This window comes from Cyphomyrmex costatus, unplaced genomic scaffold (assembly GCF_001594065.2).
Source record: "Cyphomyrmex costatus isolate MS0001 unplaced genomic scaffold, Ccosl1.0 scaffold135, whole genome shotgun sequence".
In the NCBI taxonomy this organism is placed as follows: domain Eukaryota; kingdom Metazoa; phylum Arthropoda; class Insecta; order Hymenoptera; family Formicidae; genus Cyphomyrmex; species Cyphomyrmex costatus.
This window is the reverse complement of record NW_017275337.1, coordinates 918,621-937,937: the sequence shown is the minus strand read 5'-3', so window position 1 is coordinate 937,937 and position 19,317 is coordinate 918,621. Positions and strand designations below refer to the sequence as shown.

At 31.3% G+C, this 19,317-nt stretch overlaps 2 protein-coding genes across 2 annotated transcripts; one reads left to right on the top strand and one right to left on the bottom strand.

The window, feature by feature from the left end:
- Positions 1–7,873: 7,873 nt before the first annotated feature.
- On the top strand, positions 7,874–8,929 carry LOC108782850 (thymidylate kinase). The gene is made up of 2 exons (XM_018551231.1): positions 7,874–8,009; positions 8,430–8,929. The coding sequence occupies exons 1-2, from the start codon at positions 7,883–7,885 to the stop codon at positions 8,927–8,929; spliced, it is 627 nt and encodes a 208-aa protein (XP_018406733.1). The 5' UTR covers positions 7,874–7,882.
- A 2,854-nt stretch (positions 8,930–11,783) lies between these two features.
- Positions 11,784–15,727, bottom strand: LOC108782849 (protein PDC2). Its single transcript, XM_018551230.1, has 4 exons — positions 15,461–15,727; positions 14,486–15,080; positions 12,629–13,857; positions 11,784–11,980 (listed from the first exon to the last, which is right to left on the bottom strand). Exons 1-3 carry the CDS (start codon positions 15,582–15,584, stop codon positions 12,642–12,644), a joined length of 1,935 nt encoding a protein of 644 aa, XP_018406732.1. The 5' UTR covers positions 15,585–15,727; the 3' UTR covers positions 11,784–11,980; positions 12,629–12,641.
- Positions 15,728–19,317: the final 3,590 nt, after the last annotated feature.

Sequence of the window (19,317 nt, the reverse complement as noted above, 5' to 3'; positions counted from 1 at the left end):
CTCTAATATATATATATATATATATATATACATATGTATATATATATAGTATAATGTAAAATAATAAAAATCAATAATAAAAGGATACTTCAAGAGAGTTGAAATAATTGGTGATTAATATCTTCAATGACATTAATTATTTCCAGGTCCAGAAAAGTCATATTTAAATCAGAATTATGCTCTCTCGTCTAAAATGATATAAAAATGTTATTTTAAAAACGTAAGATAGATAGATATAAAAAGAAAAGGAGAGAAAAAAAAGGATCACCGAGGATCTCATGAGCGTATTTTTAGTGATGTATAATCGCGTATTTTCTTCCCTTAAGTGCTTTAAAAACTCAATTGTATATTGTATCGCGTATAAACATTGCTATAAAAGCGATTTATGATTAGAATCAATGAGAATGAATGCGATACGGAAAGAAACACTATATATCAATCAATTCGCTAATATTGGTACATAGAACTATTTTTAAAAATTATTTTTTATATACTTGTCTTTTATTTCGTTTTTTACAGATAAAATAGGAAATAAAATAAAATTTACTTAGTTTTATTGTTCAAAGAGTTAAAAGAGATTATAAAAAAGTATTAAAAAAATTTTTAATTTATATAACAAAGAATTATTTTTAGTTATCTGATATTAGCGAATATCTCAAGATAAACAGATCTACATGATCCAAGAAGATCCGCAACATAGTGATAAACTTCAGAACGATTACGATACGTGCGCGCGCGCGCGCGTGTATGTGCGTGTGTGTACGCACGAATAAGATTAAATATTCATAAAAATATTTTTCTGTGATAAATATATTCCGAAAAAACTTAGCTAGATGATACGATCTTGTCGATAACTCATTTTGCGGATCCAAAGAAACGTGTCAACACAAATGAAAAGAAAGGTAAAGAGCCGCATTTGACACAAAAATTTCTCTTTTTCTTAAATTTAATTCTCAACTTTGCGTTTACTCAACGTGAAATCAATTAATTCAGGATCAAATTTAATCTAATCTAATTCTTAAATTGGTTGTGTACAAAATCTAAAATTAACACGCAATCAAACTAGACCTGATCTGATTTTATATCTCATGATGAATGAATAGGAAATGCGTAATATCAAACATAAATGCGGCTCAAAAAGAGAATATATGAATGTATCGATAGATATATGATATTTGAAAGAGACAAAGAAAGATAAGGAGAAAATGAGAGATAGAGAGAGAGAGAGATGAACGAAAGAAAAAAAGAAGAGATGCATGTATAATATGTGCTACTTAATGTACACGTATAAAGAATATCGTATATGTGTGAAAGGATAATAATGGAGAATTCTTTTAATCTTCATAGACCTTCTAGTATAAAAGGATGATGACCAAGCTTGTAAACAAAGAATTAATCAATTGTATAATCCGATATGGACGTAATTACTGTTCTTAAAAGTGCTAATTTAAAGATAAACGTAAAAGACAAAACCGATTAAATGATAATTAAATAATAATAATATAATTAATGCTAATATAACAATACCGATTTTTTATAGTCATAAAAATAAATACAATAATAATAATAAGAATAATAATAATTATTCCACGACACGTCTGATAGCATTTAATGGCAGGCGATAACAAAAGACTCTTCTTAGATACATGGCAAGACGTATATCGCGCGTGAAAGATAATTATCGTCTAATATGCATTAAATATGGTACTGCAAGTGCGCATAGATAGAAAAAAACTTAAAAAATATTAAAATAATAGTGTTGATAGTATAATATCCAAATTTATGTCGATGCGATTCTACAATCTTTAAAGGTACTTATTGCGTGATCGACGAAGTAAAGCTTTGTTTCATTTGTTATTTAATTATATAGAAAAGAGAAAAACTGAGACATTCATTTGATACGATAAAAAAAGCATTTATATAAAAAATTTGATATTTTTGATAATTGTGTTATGTATCACGTACACCAATTTTCATATATTGCAGACTATATTTTAATAGACGTTTGATAAGTTTCAAGTAAAAAATTAATTAATTAGTTTATACTTTCTAATTATTGTAAAATATTTGGCTTAATTTGTTAATTATTGCTATGAACAAAGATAAATCCTATAGAAAGCTTTATAAAAGAATAAGTCGACAAAAGTAATAATTGACAATATAATTGGCAATATAATGCAGGATCTGTAGAAATCGCAGCAGTTACATGGTAAAAAATTAACCAATCATAGTCAAATATAAAAAGAATAATTGATTATGATTGGTCAATTTTCTACAACTTTTTTTAAAACCGTTACGACTTCTATTGTAGACCTCGTGTAATAATTAATAAAATATAAATTCAGATTACTTCTTTTAAATTTTGAAAACTGAAAATAATAATTGCTACTTTATATTCTTTTTAGTTCTAAGTCATAACTTTTTAGGCACTTCATGTAAATTCTGTAGATAGAATATTGCACTTAAATGATCTCACGGCATATTATTCGATTGAATCGCGATCACGCGAGCCTTTAACGACTTCGACGTACCACTCGGGCTCTCAGTGATATTAAAACCAAATAATACTAACGAAAATAGATAGGAATCACGTTACGATAACGTAGAAAGTTCTCTAACAGCGGACGTCTAAATACGCGAAATCCGTAAAGAAAAGAATAAAAAATAAGGAACCCAAATGAACGCAATGAAACGAGCGAAAGTCGAAGTGATACTCTGGAGAATTTTATTGATCGTCGTCGATAAGTGACACGTGCATGTTCCGTACGTGGACTATATAAATATGTATACATAAATTATGAATAAAGTACATCGAACACGCATACCAGAAGACACATCTCAACACACATATACACACATACCTATACACATATATAGAGTGAGGTACTTGCGGAAAGCTCGCAAAAACAGGTAAACAACACATCCGGTGTAGATTCATCCGGTGCACGCTGCATACGAAACGGAAATAGACGAAATCTCTCAACTTGTACAGGGAAAACAAACGAAACACGAAGCGACTCGCGTTAGGTAATAAGAGAAAGAGAGAGATTTATGGGATTGTTGTTCGACCGATATACATAGTATTGTAAAAGACAAGCATATGAATTCAGCACGTATAACTTCACTTACTTATTGTATCTATAATGCTAAGGTACAATCGCGATGGAATAGGAACTTAATAAAATGTGAGGTTTTCTCGGGCGAGTGAAGAATGAAGTCAGAAGAAGAATAAAAAAGAGAAATTACCGTTAAGTTTTTTACTCTATACATATATAAATATATAAATACATGAGACATATAGATACATGGTCTAGTATATGCATATATAAATATGTACACGTAAATGGTTCACACGCGTACACATTATCCATCTATATAAACTTTACTTTAAATTTGGTATGAACAAACTTAAAAGCGGCTAGTGTGAGACATTGCCCTGTCGATAATAAATAATTATATATGTATAATAGTAGAAAGAAAGATGCGGAAGAGAGAGAGAGAGAGAGAGAGAGAGGAGATGCGAATGTGAAGGAAAGAAACATTGTCATTAGAATCTCTCGGCGTGTCGGCGCTGAGACTCTGTAGAGTTTCATACTTTTGCAAATAATCGAAAAATCCCGTCGATAACACTATATAAATATAAATACATATGCATATTATGCCGATCTCTATATATAATATAAATATATATATATATATATGAGATATATCTATATATATATGTTTAAACCCGTTGATCTGAGTCTGATTAAGTTATGCGTAGAGCCGCGATACGAATGTGATTACTCTGATTAATGAATTGAAGTACAGAAAATTGTTGCAGGACGTCAATTTCTTCCGATCGGAGTGCTTTCGCACTTCTGATACACGCGCGTGCACGAGTATCGTTAGATTTGCTTTTAAAAGGTGAAAATATGAGAAAAACTAGAATCAGAAAAATGTATAATTCCGATATAAAACCAGTCACAATAAACATCAAAGTACATAATTATGGATAATAAAGTTAATAAATAATATTTTCAAAATGTAATAAATAAATTAATTTTATTGATAAACTTTTGCTTTTATGCATTTAATTCTTCTTATTTAATTATTTTCTAATTGAAATAAACTTTTACAACAATTTTATTTTATCTGTTTAAAAATATTTGTCGTTACTTTGAAATTATGTTTTGATGTTTCACATTGTTAAGGAAAATAATAAACACTAAAATTTACGATTCTAATAACCAGAATGTTATATATAATATTAACAATTGAATTGTACTTTGATTTCCATAGTTTGGATGATGTATGGATTGATTATAGCCAAGTAATCATCAGTTGTAATTTTTCAATATTTCGTCAACATTTGAGTATGTGTTCAAATATAATATAATTTCATGTGATAGGATGTACTCGATATACTTTTGAGAAATGAAAGATATTGTGAATTTAAACATCAGAGCTGACACTTCTTCGTTGCTCGAAAGTCTTACAGGAAAAAAAGGGAAAAAAGTTATAAGACAGTGAATCATTAATTAGTAATAAGAGATGCCTTAATGTTACGAAACTAGAATATACAAAACGCGCAATGAAGATATTAAATCAGAAGAAAGACATTAGAATAATCGAGATTCGGAAGCTCTCTTTTAAAATTCTCACATAATTCGAGCACGAAAAATATGAGAAGACGGCGAGATGGAGATTGCAATAATAAATATAATAAATAACGCGTTTAATTCGATTAGTTAATTTTGATTTAAATTGTAAGATTTAAACTAAATACATAATATCTAATTGATGTCGTATAACTTTTGTTCTTACAGTATACAATATATATTATATTTCCCTTTTTCTTTTTTAATAAATATTTGAACGTAAAAGAATATTTATACATATATATAATATATGCTATTTAAATGTAATTACTTTCAAACCGTTGAAATGTTTTACGCATCTTTTTGATGTACAATATGTATATTGTCTAAGTTTCAATTCGGCACACAAGTGCCCAGTTTCCATACAAAGATTATCTTTGCGATTTCCTCGTCGTCTTACAAACTTTGAAATAAAAAAATATCTGAAGATGGAAAAAATGAAACAAAACGAGATAAAGACAGGAAAGAAACGCAAATAATAGAAACTCAGAATAAATTGACGAGTTGAGAAGCGAGTCACGATTAGGTTTATGTATGTTACATGTGTGAGTATGTGTATGTTGAGTATAGCTATTTCAACGAATATACATATATGAGCGACTAAATGTAAAGAAAAAAGAAATATAAATAAAAAAAAGTGTGGTATTATCGTATAAAGTAAGAATCTTGCTTTCGCGCCTCGCGTTTAGCGCTAAAAATGCAACTCTAAATTTTAATCTGACAGAGTTTAGAATAAAGACATCTCGATTATATTTGAATATAACATATATAAAATTGATTTTTGACATTTGGACGGAAAGGCAAAAATCAATTTTATCCTATTTAATTCTACGAGCTGCACTTAGAATTAAACGCGCGACGCGTTGCTTGTGACTGATGTAGTCGCATGCCATTGCGAGCATTATGTAAAAAAACCGAAAAAAGTCAAAGAATCTATTGAAAGCTTTAACATTAAAGTAAATTAATTTTAGAAAAAAGATATGCGCAAAAAATTATGCGATATAATGCGCAAATGTGGAAGCACGACGGTTCTGAAGAAAATTTGACGCTGCCATGCACGTGATGATAGTTTAACATGATTGTTTCTACTTGTTCTCTCTCTCTCTCTCTCTCTCTCTCTCTCTCTCTCTCTCTCTCTCTCTCTCTCTCTTTCTCTTTCAATATACGGCCGAATGACTCACATGCCAGAGGAGCGCGTTCGAAATTTCGTGAGATCGAAATTTGAGAAATTCACGGGATGCCAGAATTTAAGCTTGAGAATTCAAAGTTTTTAAACCGGAAGCTGAGTTCGTCCAGGTGATCGCAGGGCGGAAATTCGCGAATGGCCATCTTGAGCACGTCACACGCGGCGTCCCGTCGTGTTTCCCACCATTGTAAAAAATTTGCTGTATATTACTTATACATATTCACGTAGATGTATGCGAAAAAGCTAGATAAAAGGAACACTTGTTTTTTTTTCTCTAAAAAGAAATCAAGCGAAAAGATTGTACCTTTATACATACGTAGCAATTATATTAATCATCGTGCGCTCGCACGCAGCATGTCGAATTTAATGCAAGATCCGGCCAATTGTAATTATGACAAAGATTTTATTTCTTCCGTCATTCTCTTATTTCCGATATAAAGTTACGTGTAACAATATATTTCCTTTTAGATTGCAAATTCTGTAATAAATTTTATTTAAAGAAAATTTTATGCATGCAGAGATATGGCAAGCCACGCGTTACTTGTAAAATATGAACTTGGAATAAATTTTTCAAGTTATCGGCTGCAAAAATTTGAAATGCCTAGAATAGCAAAACAATATTAAATTTTAAAAGTACGAAAAGTTCAAATATTTACGATTTTTATTTACGATATATTCACGACGGAAGAAAAATATAAACTTCAAATCGTATGTAAAAGCTAAATTACATAATAATGCCCGCGTGCCACGATATATTTCTCTCTCTTATTTCTCTTCTTTATAAAAAATTAAGTACACGTTGTGCACGTGAAATGTACATCTGCTGATTTATAAGACATGAGAGAATGAGAGAAAGGGAAAAAGGGAAAGAATAAATGAGTAAAAAGAATGAGAGAGAGAGAGAGAGAGAGAGAGAAGATAGAAAGAGAAATAAGTGTTAACGTATTGAGTGAGAAAATATCTATCATATTTCTTTAAAACCCTCGAAAATACCGATGTTTAAAAAAGTGTAAATGTGTAAATGAACACGAATGAAAAAGTGTGCATGCAAAAATAAGAGAAGAGAAAACGTCGAGAGAGAGAGAGAGAGAGAGAGAGAGAGAGAGAGAGAGAGAGAGAGAGAGAGAATGTGTGAAAGAGAAAAATACAGAGCAACAAATATGCATCATTACTGATGTACATGTACTACACTGTAAACGCGCGAAAAGTGAAAAAAACCTATCTTATATAAATATTATACATATATACAAACATATATATATATATATACATATAGTTAGTCCAATTTGCAAACTTAGTGTGTATTGTCGCTTCGAAAATGCCCATTACTCGCCAGAATTCAAGTGAACAAAACCCAACAACTAAGATTTCAAGAATTTCATTCTTTTTTTAAGGAAAAACTAAATAAAATAATGTGTTAAAATATTTTGCACGAACGACTTTTTTCACTTGACCACGATCCCAAATTTCTATCAAAATATGACAATAGCAATTAGTGAAAAATTGTTAAAGAAGACGATGAAAGTATAATGAGACAAAGTATTATATAGTATATATATAATCGCTGCATCTTTGAAAATGATCGCATTAAAATTAAATATATATATGAATCTAATAATTCTATATAAATAATAAAATTAAATAAAAATATATAAAATATCAATTTGTAATAGTATGTTTATTCAATGAAACAATGTGTGTATTGTTAATTCTTAAAATTCGCGATAAAGAAAAAGTTTTTTTAGTCACATTAAAAAATTGGAATTTTTAACTAATTACAAAGCTATAATTTTTTTCTTGTGTAATAAATCAAAAGAATTATATATATTTCATATTCTATGTATTATGTTTGCCATGTACGGTCATACAGTTACCATCTGATGTGTCTTTATTCTTTTCGACCGCTAGATGGACGTACGGTGCAAACGAAGAAAATTCGGATAGAGCGAGGAAGAGAGAAACTATTCTATAATGTATACTTATTGTTAGCATCAGCTGGCGTCGTCCAGCCGCCAGTATTGACAGTATTGTGTTCGTTATCATTTAATATTCGAATATGTATAAACGCGGCGCGTTGATAGTTTTAGAGGGTTGTGATCGGGCGGGTAAATCGACTCAAGTTAAAATGCTGATGAATGCGTTGAACGATCTGCGAATCCCTGCGAAGGCCCGGGCATTTCCAAGTGAGTGTAGTAAACCGCGTGTGAAATTAGGTTATTTTGCGCGGGAAAAGATCTTTCTATTGTAAACATGAACAAATTTACCAACAAAAATGTCAAAAAATAGTAATTTAGAAACTAAATTTTTATAATTCGGGATGTTATTGCTTGTTATGTTATCGTTACATTTATTGTGTTGTTAATGTCATTATTTCCTATTGTTGTGAATGTAGAGTGATTGGAATGCAATCTCATGGTATAGTATTGTTTAAAAAAAAAATAGATAATTAACAAAATTGATAATAAAAAATTAATTTCGTAATAGAATTGATCACGTCAGTCAAGGACTAAATAAAATTATTCATGATCCAGAAATCTTTATCCAATAAAAATTAGCTCAGCCTTTGTGAATTTGAAGAAATATTTCTTTATTTTTTTTTGCAGACAGAAAGACTCCTGTTGGAACTATCCTAAATAGTTTCTTGTTAAAAGAGATAAATATGCCACCAGAAGCGGCTCATTTGCTGTTTTCTGCCAACCGCTGGGAATGCAAAGAGGACATGGAAAAGACGCTTTGTTCCGGCGTTACTCTAGTAATAGACAGATATGCAGCTTCTGGCATTGTGTATACAGCAGCCAACACTGGCAGAACTCTCAATTGGTGTCAGCAGGCTGATTTAGGTCTTCCGAAGCCAGACTGTGTAGTGTTTCTCAAAGTGTCTAAACAACAGCAAGAGTTGCGTGGCGATTGGGGGAAAGAAAGGTTTGAGCACGACGAATTTCAACAGCGCGTTGATGCTAATTATGAAAAATTAAAAGATGACACTTGGGTCATTATAAATGCTGATCAAGACGAATCAACAGTACATGCCGAAATATTGCAGAAAACATTGTCTATTATTCAAGAAGTTCAATATCGTAATATAGAACTGCTAGGTGACTGAAAAAATGTTAATAAGTCTACATGTTTCTACCTCAGCAAGTAATTACTACATTGATAGATATTTGCCGTAATCTTTAATAAAATTTTGATAAAATACCAATTATATCTCTTTTTAACAACTATTTTAATACTTGAAAATTTTTTAATAGTTGAGCTTTGTACTTGCATATCAAAGAAATTGTAAATCATTGTTATTTTATAGATATTATTATTTGTTAATGTAACTAAAATATTGTTAAAATTTAAAAAAATTGGAGAAATTTGAATAAATTATATATTTTTAGATTACTAAATAAGTGGATGGTGTGTTATGTCTACCTTAAAACGCTATTTATTTTATAGATATCCAAATATCTCAAATTTTATTAATTGTAATGATAAAGATCATTAATTTTAATTACGTTGCAATAAATGAAATTCAAGAATAACATTACGCGGTTCATTTTGCGAGTTTATATAATTCTATATTTATAATAATAAGTAAACAACGAGAAATTTCTATTTTGCTTTGGATATATGATCTGATCTTTGTCGAGAAAAGTGAACACTGAAGAAAGAAATGGAGGTTGCAGGTGTCTTTCTCTCGAATAAAGCTAGAAGAGCGTAGAAAAATGTGGTTTTATCGTACGTTCGGACTCGATCTCGGCAATATAAAATACTTCGCCAGATATATTTCCAGAATCAGATCGCACACTTTACGCGCATGCATGTAATTGTATGTGTTCGTGAGATACATTTCTTCTTTGAGACATGATTGATGCTCCAATACATTAAAATTATATCATAAATGAAACTATAAGAAATACAATAGTATTATACTTAGGATATTAAAATATGAATACAGCGTGTTATTATTTATAACAATATTAATAGTACGAATTAGGCAATAAAAATGTTATATATATGTATATAAGTTTTGTAATATTAAAAGTTTATATTATATACATATATCTTTGACATAATATAGATTATATTTATCATATTCTATTAAGAGAAAAAACATTAAGAGGATTAAAAAGCAAGAATTCCTCTCGCGAGCAAAACTCGAAGATCAATTGTTGATTCTTTTCTCTTTAACAACTTAATTATAATAATACTTAACGAATTTCACTCCTTTCAGGCTTATACTCTTGGATATAATGCACAGACGAAAAAGAAAGAAAATAACAAATAAAATTGGAAATTGTTTTTAGTATTTGAATGTTTAGACTTTTATTATGTCCTTTTTCCTAATTTCCTATTTCTAGTGATTTTTGAAAAACTGAATTTCCGCGTTTAGTAGAATCCTTAAACTAAAATTTTGGAACTTCTTGAAATCGTAATTTTATATATATTTTAATTTTTAAATTGCTTTTGACATATTGTATACAGCACAAAGTCATAAATATGTAGTATATTATTACAAATTATAAATCGTCTAAAGTGCACTTTAGCTTGAGAATACTCGTGATCTACGATGCTCATATCCTCGAATGAGTACGACAACGGAAATCGATTATGATGAGCACGATGACGACGGTTGCTAAGTTGCACGATGATAAATTGCATCTCGCCCATATACTGTGTGTAACGATGTCTGCAGTTAGAAGCAAGCGCATTAAATGTCTTTAAGCAAGCATACGTACGCTACAAAGTACTGAAATATAAATACATGCAGACATGTATGCATGGTCTGATAACAATATCATAAAAAATCCAAGTAGGCGGTGATGGATGTACACCGTTCTTCACGGAATGATAATTTGAAAAGGTCAACTCAATTAATGCATTTTTAGAATGCACTAATCCTTTTGTTTATATAATTCTTTTGTTTTTAAAAATGACATAATTTAGCGAAGAGAAATCCTTTTTAAACATAAAGTAATTATATCTAAAAAAATTAACAGATAAATGAATGTATTATGCAGATAATTATGTATTATTATTAGAAGATTTGTTCAATAATAAATAGATTATTATATATAATAAATAGATATTATATTAAATAATTTAATAATATAATTATCGTTTAGTGTGAAACACACTCGACACTATTTAATAATTTTCGTAATTTAGGAGATAATAATTTAATTGTTTAGGTACTGTAATTAATAATTGAAATTAAATGTCGACATATTAAAATACAGAACAAAAGACTTTGTTATAAGTGTTCTTAATCTATGTATATATTACCGAGTTTTTTTTTTCATCTAATAATATAAAGTATTTGCTTTACAGTATTATAAATTTATCTTTTATCTGCAACATCGAATAATTTTAAATTCAAAATCCTATTTTCTTTCCTTATTTATTATAATCTAAAGTAATCTGTCTATCGATTTAATCATAATATTTCTCTGCCTCCTGACTGTGAATTATTGCGACCCTCTGTGACGACACGCCATTAATCCTTCAGCATTGCTTACGTGCGACGATGTGCGCAGGGTGTACAAATCGTATTATTCAAAGGTTGGGGATGTCGTCTGGGAATCGCGTCTTCCCAAGCCTGTTACGAATCTTTGGACGACAGCGCAACTTTGTTTCGTAAGGAAACGCGACCCGGAGAAATTGCATCCGGCGAAGAAAACCGGCGGAAGTGCACAATAGAGTTCCAAGTCTGAATTGATTCCGGGGCGATATAATTTTCCACGTGGGCGAGGACGTGATTTCGCGAATTACCAGGAAAACTATTGACTTTCGAACTTTAATTGTAAGTTCCATATTGCTTACTCAATGGCATATCGCGAGAAAACGATTTTTCTAAGAAAATTCTTTATTCCTTTATACATATAGGGCATTTAATATTATATCCTGCAATAATAATTTGCAGAAAGTTTCTTTTTGTTCAAGCGTTTATTTCGTAGTAACAATTGGTCCGTTATTGATCATAATTAAATCATCGCCTACATGAGTAAGTTCATTGATAAAAAAATATTATGTGATAGATTTACAGCGATATTAATTTTTGTCATTTTTTAAACCTGTTTACTGTAAGATAATTAAATATTTGATTGCACACATGATCCTCTTGATTTTTAGATTCCTCCAAGATTCATCATTTCTTTTCCTTTCTCTGTAAATTTAAAAAATTAAGTTAGTTTTTTATACTTATTTCTATCAAAGCAGCGTATAAAAAAAGAAAGTATAAGAAAAATAAATATATTGATCAACAAATTATAATTTTTCACACTTTATATCTTTATTATGAAATTTTGAAATATATTATTGCGTTGATATAAAAAGAAAAGTCGATATAAATTAAATTAGTATTTAAGAAATATAGAAATTGACTCAAAAAACTAGTACGTTTTTCTGATAAAACGATATGTTTGTCGACACATTGCTTACTTATATGGAATGAAAAAGGTCACAACTCTAATAAGAAACGAAATTTATACAATCTTATACTAAGGCTGTAATAATCGAATTTTGAAAACTCATGATATAATTTTAAAGAATAATATATGATAATTAAAAAGTATAACATATGGAAAGAAAATGAAGTTATATTCATTATTTTAATTAAAGCATTCTAAAATTTAGGAAAAAATTAAAATATGCTCTATTAAAAAGTTGCTAATTTTGAGACGTATCACTTTTCAACGCAACGATGTAAGATAAATATAATATTACGATTATTGTCTCGTGTTACTTTCTCCAAAGAATACTAGATTTACTATATAAGATTTACTATATAACAATTACAAGTACATTCACTCACTGTAAAACGACGTTTAATCTCTCTTGGGACTTATGGTGAAGATACTCCTCTCCGTCTCGCATGAGCGCCTTGGTCTCGGTTGTGGTACACCACTATCACTAATCGTGAGTGCGTCGGCGGAAACAGTAGTTACAGTTCGCGCTACCTCGAACGGACCGAAGACGAACGCCGTTTCGTACTGTTTCATCCAGTCAGAATCAGATCTCAATCTTTTCCGCTCTGGTTCATCGTTAGAATTACCCTGAGATTCATCGACGTCGACGGAACGTCTTTTCAGCGACTTCCGTGAGAAATCCCTAACATTTCCGTCCAGATCGGCCTTCTCGACTTCGTCTCTCAAGATGGAGTAAGAAACTACTTTCGCATTCGACTCCTTTGTGTCTGATTGTGAATCAATGATAGATGTATCGTCAAACACTTGTTGCGACGCGATATCGTCGTTATTCACGTTGTCAGCCTGCGGAGATTCGATCGATCGCTCGTTGCTCGATACTCGACTATTTTTACATCCCTCCTCATTGTTGGCCGTTTTATCGCATTCATTTTTATCGTACTCTGTATTTGTCCTGGATTCGTTCACGCTTGCTCGCGTCGTCGAGTAGACATTACCGGATTTAGAGGTCTGAGCTATACTTTCGATCTGGATGTCGACGACCTTCGGAGGCCTCTCTGACGTTGAAATAACGGCGATATCTTCATTTTCACTCGACGTTGATTCATCGCTTGGCTTAGCTTCCTCGTAAAGTTCTTCGTCTAATTGAGCCTTGTCATGCGATCTCTTTAGCTGGTTTGTTCTCTTCCAATCAATATCTTTATTTTCATAAGTTATTTTAGAAATTTCATTCACTAGTGCGCGATTAACAATTGGGTCTTTTTTCTTTGAACTAATAGCAAAATCGAACAGGTTATCAAATTTATCGGCTTCTCCAGAAATTCGACTCCTCAGATTATAGCTGTGATTGCTGCTGATAGACTCGCACTGCTTCTGCGATGCACTGGCTGAGAGATAATCGTCGAATGTGACGAACCTCCTGAAAGATATTTTCGACTTCAGATCTTCCCACGCATCGCAACGGATTTCTAGAAAGCAGTCGTCGGTTCGAAAGCTTGTTCGCTGAAAACTGGCGATAATGAGATCGCGCGGAACTTGCCGCCATGCTTCCACCAAGCTTCTCACTACGTTCTCGACGTTCCATCGGTGTCTACGTTCTCTGATTCCTTCTACATACCTACGACGAATATTTCTGATAGTTCCTTGTAAGCGAGATAATTAAGTCTTTGAAGCGTGAACTTCTATATATGATATATTAACGAGAGGTATTTCTAAATTTTCCAAAAGTTAGTTGCAACGTGATAAGAGAAATTTTGAAAATTTTACGTTATTTTCGTTGATAGTTTTATATTTTACTACTTTCATGTTTCACAGATAAAGTTATTGTAGATTGCTTCACATTTGTAGCGCTTCTGCATCTTTTGCGCATGGAAATGTTTACATTTCAAACTTTAAAACATTAAAATTTAACAAACGTTTGTTATATTTTAACACAGCAATTAAAATAAAAAAAATTACAAGAATCCACACAATATGAATTAAAATATTCTGCCATCAGTATAAGCTATTAACACAATTGTTTCTATATTATAAATTACTTTGTGATGAATTTTATCACATAATAAAATAATCTTTAAATTAGTTGCGACTGTTTCTATTAATTTGCGAGAGATGATAAAATTCGTCAGGAACTAGTTCATAATTTAAAAGCAATTACATTATGCTAAAAGCTAATAAAATTTTGCAGAGTATTTTAATTTTGATGGTAATTTTAAAAGTAATTAGTCGCCTCTTCGTGAACGTACTTGCTTCTGTAAGTCATTTTGATGAAATGGAAGACATCTCTTTTTAGGGGTCTCAACATTGGCGGAAAGTCATCAGGAAAAAAGACATATCTAATGTTGCTCAATTCGAGATCTCGAAGAGCGTCGATGCGATTTCTATGCAATAGTAGCAGGATTCTGCGATCGTTATTTGACATAAGATGGTTCAATTGGATCAACCATTCTCTGAAGAGACTATCGTTTATCGAGGCGTCCTCACTGTGACTATATATGTGATCCTTGCCCATTATGACGGCGAGATAAGAACCGCAGATCAATAGTGGCAGCTTCTCGGTGCCAGAGGCGTTGCAGCATAACAGTATAGTCGTTTTCTTCAAATTCGTATCGGACTCGTTCTGCCGTATTTTTGACGCTGATATTCCGGTAGGTGGAACGTCCGAATACATCGTCAATTCATCCACATGGAAGAGATTTTTGTGCTTGTACTGAATGATAATGGGTCGCATCACGTCGATCCAGAGACGATAGTTGTTGAAAATCGGTCCAGAGGGTTTCTTCGTATTAAAGCCGTACTTCTTCAGAAAAGATGTTAGCCATTTCTCAGAACATTTAAAATCTAACCAAAAATTAAAAAGACAAGGTATTTAAACGCGATGAGATGTTTCGTACTGCAAATATCATTAACAATATACAGATATTTTGTATTATTAATATATAAACTTTGTATGACAATTGGATGTTACTCCGTGTAGAATATTTCAAATATCCGAATACCGGAATCAAATCCGTACATGATTAAAAAAAATAGAAGATGAACATTATAATTTCTAGAAAAAGAATAAAATAAATGTCTTAACAAGGCATCGTTTTCCTTCTGAATTAAACGTTCGATACTGTCATCGCGATACGGAAGCGAACAGCCCGCGGAAATTGTCAGATTAACCCCGTTCGTGCTTCGAGCCCTTCAAGTAACGCGAGAATTCTGAGGAAACGTGCTGGTCAGTCCGTGCTTGTGGGCTAATTCGAGGGCCTTGTCACGTAGGAGATGCCTGTCAAGGAGACAACCAGTAGCGTGTCTCTCGCAGATCCATCTCAACAGATCGTCCTTGATCACTCTCATGACTGCGTCGCAGTTGGTGTAATGGCTTCCAGGACGTTTTGACTTGAGCGGTCCTTTGCCGTGCCGAGTGTGCCTGACGTTTCGGAGGATTTTTCGGTGGATTGCAGTTGGAAGCGGGACAGGTTAGGTCTATTGAGGATAAAAATTTTTGACGGACAGACGTAACTGGCGATTCGCGCTTGTCCCCGCGGGAAACCGCGTTGACAACTAAATTACACCTTCGCAGTGCGCTTATTTTGTTTCGTCGAGATTCTCGAGAGACATAAATCGTGTGCGACAAACATACATAAGTGTATACGTATACATCAGACGTATAATTTTAAATCTTTAAGATAATTTGCTTGAAATAAACATTTTTTAATTCTATACAAAAATGATGTCTCATAGATTTTCCATTTCATGGGCATAATTTAATATAATTTATGTAATGATAATTAATATAATTTAAATAATAATTAATACAAATTGATATGATTTGAATTTAAATTTCGTATAATTCAATATATGATTTATATAGTGATAATTATATACGATACGACTCCTTTTATCTCCTTATGTGGAGCATAGGACGTCTATAGGCCTCTTCCTCTTTTGTCCGAGGCCTATATTCGTTTCTCGAATCAGATTGTTTTTCGGATTTGTGGGTGATTGATCCACAGAATCCTACCTCAGTCAGATATTAGAGACAAATATCTATAACTGATATGTATACTGATGTATAGGACCTACAGTTTAACGCCGAATCCGAACGGCGCTGATTGATCATAGATCTTTTGATCACCAGGTGGAGCCATTTTTTGGCTCATTAAACGCGAAAAATCGCGTTTGGGCGCACGTGGGATTGAACTCGGGTCTACATCAATCGCACCGAGCGGTGAGCCACTCGACGCCACATTATAGTGATAATTATATAAATAATATTAAATGAATATGTTATGAAAAGCAATTCTAGCGCAAGTTTTGCAAAGATGTAATGTTTTTGAAACAATTATCACCTTTTGCAAAATTGTTACAAAATGGCAAATAATGGCAGGAAATGAAAGAGGCGGAGAACAATTTTAAGGAACTAGATCGACATTCATTCTCTGAACAAGTTTCCGAGAATCATACTATTATGTTATCTGGATTTGGCGGATTTAATCGGTCGCACCGATTGGAATAATTAATCAGCTGTCGAGACAAAGAGTAACTTTGCTGGTACGCAAACATTTATCTCAAGATGTTTAAAAAATATGGAGTATGAACAGTTTTTCTCTTCCATGGAGGCTTATTTAATCTTTCTTATCCACTTACAATTAGAATAAAATTGATTAAATCAATTTTAAACGGCAAACTATGATAAAAGTGTACTGTAAATTTCTGTTTATGTTCTGTATATATGTTCCTATTTCTAAATAAGTAAAATCTAATTTATTCGAGAATTTATTTTTAAAATGAATTTTGCGAGATATATATATATATAAAAATGCGAAACGATTCACCCCAGCCTTTTTTTCTCCTCATTTAAGTATATTAAACATTTGAAGAGAAGTTATAACATGGACACTGCGCGATGGACATGAATACTTTTCTTGTGTTTCATTCCAAGATCACCCCGACAACTAAGTTACTTTAATTCACGACTTATCGCTCTTATCCTTTAAGGATAAGACCGAAGATTTCTAACTTATGGAAGATCTTCCTTTCTAAAAGTTTTCAGGATCGCTATAAATTCGATTCTGGCCCCAAAATTATGAAATTCAAATTTAAAAAGTAATCTAATTAAAAATAATCTGATGAAGCATAATCTTACCATATTAAATCTACCATTTTGAATTTTTTATTTTTGACCTTAGACACGAAGCATTATTAAATTACTCTATAGACCACATTTCATAAAAATTGAGCAAGCAGTTTATAAAATAAAAAGGGGTGACCACAAACGGGGTCGCAAAAGGTTATTACATGTCCCTTTCGTGACATATGTACTCTTTTAATATGCAGACTATTTCTGGCTGGCATTCAGTCGCTTCGTCGCCAAGTTTTTTTGTCGTTTCTATTTAATTGCACGAAGAACGAGAATAGCAACGTCACGATGCGACGGAGCATTCGCTATCCAGCATTCATGGCATTGTACTTAAAAGCACTCTTTTTCACTCTATTCTTCCGGCCACTGACAATCCTTTCTTCTGTTCCAAACGATGCTTTCCCTCCCACAGCAAGTAAATAGTGACAAAGAGAAAGTATTTGTTGGTACACAGATTTCTGCTTGAACTAAACTCGTTGCTTAATATCATAATAGCCTGTTAATTATTAACTCTTATGTATTACTACACAGTTTACTAGTACACAGTAAAAAATTTGCAAAAACAATTATCGAAATTTCTGTTATAAAAGGGAATTAATAATTAATAATTTTTGTTAAATATCTCTTGTATTGCAATTATCGCAAATATATTATCAGTTTATCTATCGTTCACTATTATCAAACATCAATAATAATTAATGAAATAAATCTAAATGTTTCTATTAGTCACACAATTAATATCACATTATCATGTTTATAAACATTTACGGAGGAAATAAGAAAAAGAAATTTGTTCTAAAAGAATTCAGTATGAAATTTATTTACACATTTACATTATTTTTGGAGCTGGTATGTGGTTTCATCACTTTTTCGCAAAGGAAATATATGAAAATACGTTTCGTTCCTCTCGCTGTTTCGAGAACTCGCCCGCATATCGTCCCCGTTAAATTACATTTCTTGGGAGCGTTGCCCGAATGGTACAGTTCTTCATCCTACGTGTTCTCAGTTTAATATCGCGTTATTCGTACATAGACGCCTACATTCGACGCCTCTTCACGTTTTTCCAAGTTGGAAATGTGCTCATTATAATGTGATTATTATTTCAATGTTATAATTTCATTAATTTTATACCAGAACGTTCGTACAGGCAACACATATGTTTATAATTTATCAAAATTATTTTATAAAAAATATGTAATAAAAAATTAATGTTTCCTTTGTGTATAAAAAAATATTATACAATTAATTATTTCTTATACAATTATTTTTGGTAATCATATAATATCGTATATCCTAATCTAAAATATCTTATTTTAAAAACGTTTTTCATTCGGTTATCTTATATTTATTCCAGCTAAAAAATACTTCGCAATAAGTTCTATGCAATGTTTTAAAATGCTTATTAGCTTTATTATTAAATTGACGATCAATGAACAAACCAAAACTGCGTGTATTTTATATAGAATTGAAAAAAAAAATATATATATTTACAAAATTTACATATATGTATAAACATTGTCAAGAATATTACCAAAAGATCTATTTTAATCGAACATAGGATAATTGTTTTATTTGATTTATTTTTATCTGTCTAAATTTTTTTTTTTTTACTTACAATTTTATATTTTAATTCTGATATTATATTGTTAAAATAATAAACATGTAATTCTTCAAAATTATTCTTTATACCTGTTTTGGATTTATTTATTTTTACATTATCATAAATATTGATATGAGTTATTTGTACCTGCGAATATATATTTATTCATATTTTGTTTTAAAAATATATTCATACTCATATTTTTTACGTTTTACTAATATCATGGTACTCGAAAGGAAATGGGCATAATAAAATCTTACGTAATAAAATCAGTACGGGACGCAATATGGCCTTGAATGCAAACAGACTGGCTCTTCGTGCAATACAAATTGTACCAATCTGCGGGT

Bases quoted from the DNA above. Each gene is read 5' to 3' on its own strand.
- LOC108782850 (XM_018551231.1), top strand. From the start codon at position 7,883: ATGTATAAACGCGGCGCGTTGATAGTTTTAGAGGGTTGTGATCGGGCG. The intron at 8,010-8,429 runs GTGAGTGTAGTA...TTTTTTTTGCAG, and splicing joins GAAGGCCCGGGCATTTCCAA to ACAGAAAGACTCCTGTTGGA.
- LOC108782849 (XM_018551230.1), bottom strand. From the start codon at position 15,584: ATGAGAGTGATCAAGGACGATCTGTTGAGATGGATCTGCGAGAGACAC. The intron at 15,081-15,460 runs GCACGTTTCCTC...ATTTTTGGTTAG, and splicing joins CCACAAGCACGGACTGACCA to ATTTTAAATGTTCTGAGAAA. The intron at 13,858-14,485 runs GTACGTTCACGA...TATTCGTCGTAG, and splicing joins AAAATGACTTACAGAAGCAA to GTATGTAGAAGGAATCAGAG.